Source organism: Tuber melanosporum, assembly GCF_000151645.1.
Source record: "Tuber melanosporum whole genome shotgun sequence assembly, scaffold_150, strain Mel28".
Taxonomy (NCBI): Eukaryota; Fungi; Ascomycota; class Pezizomycetes; order Pezizales; family Tuberaceae; genus Tuber; species Tuber melanosporum.
The window spans coordinates 76570-84989 of NW_003298809.1; the positions used below are offsets into that span (position 1 = coordinate 76570).

At 49.8% G+C, this 8420-nt stretch overlaps 1 protein-coding gene; it reads left to right on the forward strand.

Moving 5' to 3' along the window:
* The first annotated feature begins 6220 nt into the window (after positions 1-6220).
* Positions 6221-7824, forward strand: GSTUM_00002851001 (uncharacterized protein). XM_002836568.2 has 7 exons: positions 6221-6449; positions 6506-6521; positions 6571-6894; positions 6952-7152; positions 7207-7272; positions 7329-7427; positions 7479-7824. Exons 1-7 carry the CDS (start codon positions 6319-6321, stop codon positions 7692-7694), a joined length of 1053 nt encoding a protein of 350 aa, XP_002836614.1. The 5' UTR covers positions 6221-6318; the 3' UTR covers positions 7695-7824.
* The last annotated feature ends 596 nt before the right edge of the window (positions 7825-8420 follow it).

Below are 8420 nucleotides of genomic sequence, written 5' to 3' on the forward strand. Positions count from 1 at the left end.
TGGCGCGCTTGAACCGGGGGTTATGCGCGCGGGAATTGCTTGTACCATACCAACCCACAATAGGCTTAGCTGAAGGGGTTAACCTAATACTAAATACCCGTTAACGCGACTTATCAGGTTTGGATCGCCCTAGCTATACCATGTTCGGAAAACGCTATTCCCTCTCGTGGCATTTCGCCACCGAATTCAGCACTACTCGTAGGGCTTGAAGGCCGATACCGGACACAACGGATTTTCAAGGTATTAGTGCCAAGCTTCCGAAATTGTAAGACTGATATCTCTTCAAATGTGAGCCCAGGACCCAGTACCGGTAATGCGGGACACGTCTACCCGACTACGGTAATTCCCCAGAATTTTGGATATGCTGGAACGCGCACCATCGCGCGGCAACCCTGAGCCGATGGATAACCCAACGCAGTGGACCCGGCCTCGTCACGGGGTTGAGAAAGTGTCCTGGCGTTTTTGTGTGAGAAGGCCAAGCCAGTACCGTATCATATGACCTTCATCCGGGTAACGCGCCGCTGATTGTGGGGACTACCATTACACTTGGGGATGACATCTTAGCGCCGAGCTTGTCTCTTGTTGCCCCCGACGGTTCAAGCCACCAGTGGCACAACTCGTTCCTATCACGTGACCCGTGCCCTCTCATCTATGCCATCGGCTCAAGCTCATTTTCCGGCATCTGGTTGGGGTATCATATTGTTGTATAGTATAGTATTTCATTACCACTATATATAGAGCATCAACGATTGGATTCCCGCTTCGCCCTCTTTACCAGTTACGAATGAGTCGATGGTATCGGAGGACGACCAGACACGCGATCGGCCTATCAAGTCAGCGCCCGTGAGCCTATCTTCGCTTTTGTTTCCCCTTAATAACTGTCTGTTTATTGGAGGCCCGATAGTTTTGTCGTTCCAGCCCTAGGGTGATGAAGTATATCTCCAACCACTATCATTGGGCACGTGATTCTAATCATCGATCGTCACTCGAATCACTTTCCTACCTTTTACACACCGGACTCGGCATCTTGTCCCGCTACTATCTTGCCCGCTCCCCCAGGACCCGTTCAAAAAGGCTACGTCCCCCGATTACCTACGGCCAGTATATCCGGCACACATTAACAGCCTCAGTTTAGGCGTCATGGCGGATTAAACGATTTCTAAGGCGAATCGTTTCGCAGGCTTAGCGATTAACCTACACCGCACCAGCGATCACACAAATCGACCCTAGGGTACCGTAGAGCCAGAACAACGACATTGAATTGCTCCAGAATTTGCGGGAATCTGGGGCATCACCTCTACCGCCTGTTTTTGATGCCATTCCCCGTTTCCGGAATCCCTCCCCTTATCGAGCTACAAACTTTAGGGGGTCTGCGTATGGTGGTTGGACAATTTTTTTCTCGGGAAAGCTGTGGCTCCTGGCACTTGGGCTGGGTATGTTGTTGGCACATCGTAGCTCTAACAGGGAACCTCTTTCCGCAGTCAGTTCTAGAGTTAAATAGGGCAAAAACGTAAAAAGGGTTATTGTAGATAGAGTGGCGGGCTGTTTTTTTAAAGACCAAGAGGTATTCGGGAGATTGGATGGGTCTGTATGAATATACAGACTTCTGAGATAGAACGTTGGGGCTTTGGGTGCGCTCAAATTAGCTGTTTGTTGGTGAGCCTGACTGCTACCGTTGGCGATGGTTTATGGGGGAGGAACGCGTGGAGAAGTTTGTGAGCACTGAAAACCAGCGTGTGTTGCCGCCATTTCCACAACATCATGACCTGCGGATTCGCGGATTATTCTACATCTAGACCACCCTCTCTTTCGCATCCTAGATGCTCGTAAAATTGCTTAATAGTTGAATACAACCTGCTCACATTCTGCACCGTAGCTGAGCCCGGACTGCGAGGGTGTTGGACAGGGGTATTTGGTGTGCAAATGAGAACTCCTCAAAGTGGGGAAGCAGAGGATGACTGGTTCGTGATGCAGTTTCGTCACGCGCCAAATTTCGCCGTGGGCACGGTGGGGAGTGTATAAAGCGAATGGGGGTTCACTATGGCACCTACACCTGTGCCGCCCTTGAAGCTCTGCCGCGGCACTGTTTGGTCGGGTTCAGTATTCAATGTTAGCCTATCCCGGTCGACTTGGCCTTGAGCTGTCGGCAGTCTTGCAATAGAGTGCCTCGTATTCAGGTTAGTGAATTTTCTGGGGATCAGGTCTCCATTCTGGTTAGACCGCTACTAAGTATATCACATTTCCGATTCATCTGCTTGGTTTTGATCCATAGCGGCCAGATGCCGGCTTATTAGCATATCACATATTTCTATTGAAGACCCTGCACGTTCTCTTCCTTACCAATGCACTCCTTGTCGGTGAAGGTGTTGATTTGTCATATCTGCGGACACCCTGTGTCCATCATTCGAAGGACATGTTGGCTGTTTGGTGGATTTTGGAGAGTGGGATCATTACACCCTTCTTGCGTCACCAATACCTCCCAGTTCCTTCTATTCGTGATGAACTATTGATAATATTTTTCTCAAGCGTAGTGGCAGCTCTGTTGGACCTTAGAGCTTGGGTCGCGTTTTCAGCACATATTTTGGAAAGCTATGAAGAAAGAGGATATAATAAGAAGCGGAAAGAAAATAACATCACTGCCTCTTGATCCTGTGGTTTACCCCTCCCACAACCCCACTTAGACGCTAGAAGAGAAGGAAGTAGTCAACATTAGTGGTGAGATATCGACGGCAACCATGCAACCTAAGAGATGATCCTGGTCGTATCGTGGCCGTATCGTTGCCCTTTTTTCATGTGTCGGCTTGAGCTCCTACTCCTCAAGGTCAGCGTTAAGCAGATACCGTCCACACGTATCACCACGAGCTCAACTCCAATGGGGACTCCAATGAGGAATGTAGGTACGGAGGGCATGAGAGCGTAAAATCGTGGCATTAATTCTTGCACTCTGCCCTCACCGCGATTTGCGGATCCCGAACGTGCTACAAGTATGGAAAACAGGAATTCGAAATTACTATTTCTGCGCACAACGTTGGTGGGAGGCGTGACACGGTCGGTGCACATGCTTTCCTTCACCGATCCCGCGTGAGTGTTAAATTTTCTCATGTTTTTTCTTTATCTATCAGTGGTATCTATGAAATCTGGAGTTGGCATAATTCCCGCATACTATTCGACCCCCATCAGTGCATGCACTTGGGAAGAGTCAGTTTCAGGCCCCGCACAGTCTTTCAAGGCGGGAGCCGTAATTCAGAGGTTGAATGGTGTCACTCGATCCGTTCTAGATTCGAGTAGCATCACACTGATTGCCTAGGCCCCTGCTCTGACTGCAGAGCTCGTATTGCTGTGCCTTTACGAACGGTATGTGGTGGAGGTTGGAGGAGGGGAAAGCAGATATTATTACGATAAGACTTGATTGGCAGATAAAATTGTGCAATACCCCTTCAACTTGTATGCTGTGAAACTGGTAACCCGTTCGGGTTGGCTAAGACAAAAGGGAGCTTACGTGGAGAGAGAATAGGTTGTGATAGGTGTGGTGGACGTTATCATGGGACCAGGGGTAGTGGGGGTTGCATAATATGGGAGTATCGTATCATAGCTTGCCACCTTGGTTTGACCAATTTTATGGGAGGGCATAATGGTTCGAGGTCGGGGTATTGACACTTTCTTTTGACTGCAATCACCTCTGGAGTAGTATGGTTTACATTCCCTTGCCCCCGTCACACACACTCCAGTTACCATCTGCCGAATGCTAGCGTTGGTGTAAGGCGTTATGCGGTGGACCCCAGACCTCCCATACCCCCCCACCTCATCTCCGAAATGATATACTTGGAATGGGAGTGCGTCAACTTCATGCGTGGGACTGCAGGTGAGTGGTCACTTGGACTCATTGGATCGTCGACTCAAGCGAATCGCTCCTGGGAGTATATTCCAACCTTTACAATTCGAACTGGGAAACAAAAAGGGGATTAAGATTGCTCGTCCTTTGTGACCGACTTGGGACCTACGAGCGCACTCCTTTGTTGCTAGACATGGTGCCATACCCACCTTGAAGCAGATTCTTTCCGGTGAGACCCAGGAAATGCGACTCACCATGCCGCGGGTTCACGGTGTAAGCCCTACAATGGAGTTTCATTTTTCACTCTCGCCGTGAGAGCCTGGAATGTGGGGACACGGAAGATGGAACTGTTTCTAAATACGCACAATATATAAGTAGGGGTTCGGAGATGGTGTATTATCTGATAAGAAATAAAGTACAGTTGTAAGGTTCGGAATGCGTGGCCGGAAGAGAGGCTGCTCAAAGAGGTAATAGTATTTCACATAATTGCCACGAGATTGGAAGGCAGATTTCATCCCCCTGAATAGATCGGTTGGCGCTAGCGTCTAGCACCTCTTTGCCACACCTTGTTTGCACTTGATGGGGCGTTCTAATTACTACTAGATGGCAAAGTAGGGGAGGATCGCGAAGGTAAGGCTTGCACCTTATTCCGAGATGCGTCTTATCCCAGGAATTCTCCAGCATAATTACTCAACTGGCGGCAGCAGTAGTACAATGAGTACGTATCCAAGTGCCTGGTGCTGACACATATGTGGGAGGTTGTATTGCCACCGAACGATGAGATTGATAAAGTAGCGATTGATAACCTAAGGCCAACGCGGACATTGAGGCGTTTGCTGCCTGACTATGGGAGATCAGATCACGTACTGAATAGCTCCGGAATGTCGAAAAGAGCAAAGGGATTCCTAGTAACCTCATCCGCTTCGAATGCAAGGCGTTCGCGATGAAAAAACACTGAGTACTCAGGTATAGTGGAGGTTCGGAGAGCTCCGGAGTCCGGCTATTGGTCATATCCTACGGTAGTATCTTGGGTTTCCCCTGGAATAGTGGTGGCATCCTGATCGCTGGGAAAACGATTAGCGAGTTGAATAAATTATCCGACGCTTGCATGTTCAGCTCCAGCCTCACGTCATAACCGAGTGATATTGTATGAGCGCGCCGCGCTAGCGCAATCGCCACACGAGAGCCGCAAGGGGAAAAAATAACCGGATTGGTTTAGTAACCCTGAACTCCGGGGGCGAAAACATCTATCAGAACTTGCGTGTGCAGTTGATAACACACGGGTTGGGATGCGTAAGCTATTCAGTAGTCATACAATAAGGGCAGGGGAAGAGGCGGTAGGCAACAACTCGGGGATTTGGTGGTGGGTGTATTGTTTTCCTTCTTTTTTTAGTTACCCCCAATTTGTTGAATCTATATCTTTTTGAGTGCTAATTAGCCCTGCTTTACCACCCGGCAGCTCAGCTTGCCCGTTGAGGAGCGCAATGTGGAATGCAGGTTGCGTGGGGCGGGGAAACGATGGCCGACCGAACGAATGGCTAAGGAGCATAGGGTTTATTGTCGGATGATTTAACGGTCCGAATATTTACGGTTGCTTCGTCATGCTTCGCTTGGGGGATATGGGTTGTCGCAACGCGGTTACACGCCAAGATGGGATTTGGGTCTTGGCGATGCTGTCTCGAGTATATTACGTACTTTTACAGGTTAAGGTAAGCTTAATTGAGCTGGGTGGGGTCGGTAGCCCATGCAGTCACCTATCCTGAAAGGGAATTAGCAAGCGGCGGGTTGGTGGGGGTGGCCGGGAGAAATATTTTTCTGCTTTTTCTTCGTCGGGAGTAAGGTTCTCCCGCGATGAGTAACGCGGACAGGAGAATAGAATGACAGGGGGCGGCCATGCTCAACTCACATGCGGGCGCGGGGGTGAAGGAGTAAGTCACCAATTCTTGGCCAAAATCTTTATTCCTCCTGGTCACCCGTGACCGGGACTTGATCCTGTGTCACCTGGCTTCTGGTTGACTACCCCACGTCCAAGAAATCTGTCCTTGAAAAGAAATGGTAACGGAGAAGAAAAAAAAGAAAGAAAGGAATGATCCTCGTATTCAGGCAACCCTGTGTTCGCATGTGCATTACGAACCCTCGTATTGAGCGGGGCGCGTGGTGGGAAATGTGCAATCTTGAACTGTGCTTCCTTCATTGTTTTCCTGGTAATTGGGGCTCGGTTGCAAACGATCCCCAGGGCTTCCGCAGTTGGCCGGTATCGCAAACTTCGTCAATGGCCCATCCTTCGGACTGGGTTACGGGGGTGACATCTTTCCGAGGAGCGGTGGGGGATGGAGGGCATAAAAGGGCAAAGGGATCTCCATTGTTTTCTTTGACAGTCCAGCCTCACGAAGCTTATATCGAATAGCCTGGTTCTTTGAATATTCTTACCGCTCAACCTCTCAGCTACTCAATCACTGCCACAAAACCGAACAAAAAATTTCAACATGGCCACCATGAAAGCCGTCAAGCACGAACCTCAGGGAAGCCTCTCCATCGTTGAAGTTCCAATTCCGGATATCAAAGAGGGTCAGTACCTCGTCAAGACAGTCGCAGCAGCCCATAATCCAATCGACAAGTAAGTTCTTCTCGCCCTCACGATACTCGATTGCATACGCTGATGATCGAAACCAGTGATATCATCGACTACGTAAGATGCTTTTTCTCGTTCCTGCCCACAACTTGCTAACCAAAGATAGGGACTTGCTGGTGGCCCTGGCTCCTCCATCGGCTTCGATTTCGCCGGAATCATCGAACGGACTGGCCCGGGAACCTCCGGTCGCTTTTCTCCGGGTGACCGAGTCGCCGGAATGGTTCATGGGTGCAATACCCATACTCCGACTGAAGGGGCATATCAGGAATACATTCCGGCGGAGGAACACATAATGTGGAAGGTTCCGGAAAACATCGATCTTAAGCAGGCTTCAGCACTTGGCGCCGCGGTGGTGACCTCGGCCTTGAGTCTTTATCATGAGTTGAAGGTTCCAGTCCTGGGAGAGGGTAAGGTAGATGAGGGGACTTGGGTGAGTGCTCTAACGCGGGTATATATTGAGTGAGCGATCTATGCTGAAGATTGGCAGTTGTTTGTTTATGGAGGGAGTAGCTCGGTTTCACAGGCTACTATTCAACTTGCGAAGTTGTCTGGGTTTAGGATCGTTGCTACTGCGAGTAAGAGGAATCACGAGTTGGTCAGAAGTCTCGGCGCCGAGTACGTTTTTGAGTACAGGGATATAGACGAGTGCATCAAGAACGTTAAATCTGTGGTCGGGGATGATCTTCGGGTGCTCAAACTCCGCCTTGCCGTGTTTCCACCCTTTTTCGCTAACAATGTTTAGTACGCACACGATAGCATCTGCCAGGGTGATTCCACCAGGATTGTCCTTGACTGCATTAGCTCTAGGGTAACCCTAACCCATTTTCCACATTAGGCATCATCGCAACTAACTTCTGTGAAAAGGGGGGTAAGGTTTCCTGCACGGTCCCCGTCCCGCCCGAGAAGGTCACCAGGACGGACGTTCAAATGCTCAGCATCGACGCCTTTGCTATTCCCGGCCTGGTATCCCCCCCTCTAGAAGTTCAAATTTCTGCTCCAGGCTAACCGCATCAGGCATACTCCTTCATGGGAAACGAATACCCTGCCGACCCCACCTCCAAAGCACTCATTAAGAAGTTCTCGCCCATCTTCGAAAGGTTGCTTGCAGACGGGGCATTCAAATTGCAGGGCATCAGGGAGATCCCCGGGGGCTTGGAGGGCGTCAAGGAAGGGTTCGCGGAGATCAAAGCTGGGAAGGCAAATCAATTGAAGTTGGTTTACGTGGTTTAGGGTGATGTGTTTTGTGCCCTCCTGATATGGAGCATGCATAAGTTTGTGGATTTTGGGGTGGGGGTTGCGGGTTGCGGTTGGGGGGTCGCGATTTGTTTGGTAGTTTTTATGAATTGATGATTGGAATTTTGAACGGCTGCGATGGGGATATCCCTGAGACCGGATATCAGCGTCATAGCAATGAGGTGTTTTCAGAATTGTGTACCCTCGACTATTGTACCGCCGTTTGTTTTGCGTATTGAACATACCTGAAGGGGGAGAACCTCCGCCCGCTCTGTAGACTTTAGGACTATTCACCAAATGGCCGAAGAGACTATCCAATCGCTGTGCATGCTCAAGCAAGTATTCCTTCTCGCGTGCTATGGTAGCAAAGTACTCCAGTGACTCGGCATGACATGCCATACCATGTCCGAACACACCCCCAAATAAAATGTGATAAGGTTCCTTATCGGAGGGCACAACGTGCCCTTCTACTTCCACGCAATGGTCGGGGATCTGGATTCCAGCTTTAATTTGACATGTCATTGTTTTCTTGCATCGAGTGCCTAATATCCATGTGTTGATCTGCTTACACGAACTTGATTGCTGCTGTTACCAGTTGCGCTGTATGTGTATCGTACAGGGCGGAGCCCCCGTGGATGCCGTTCCGGCCACACACTACCGGTATCGCCCGGCCCTTTATCGCCGGGGTTTTGGAGGTGCAAGTTGGTGGGGGGTTTAGCCACT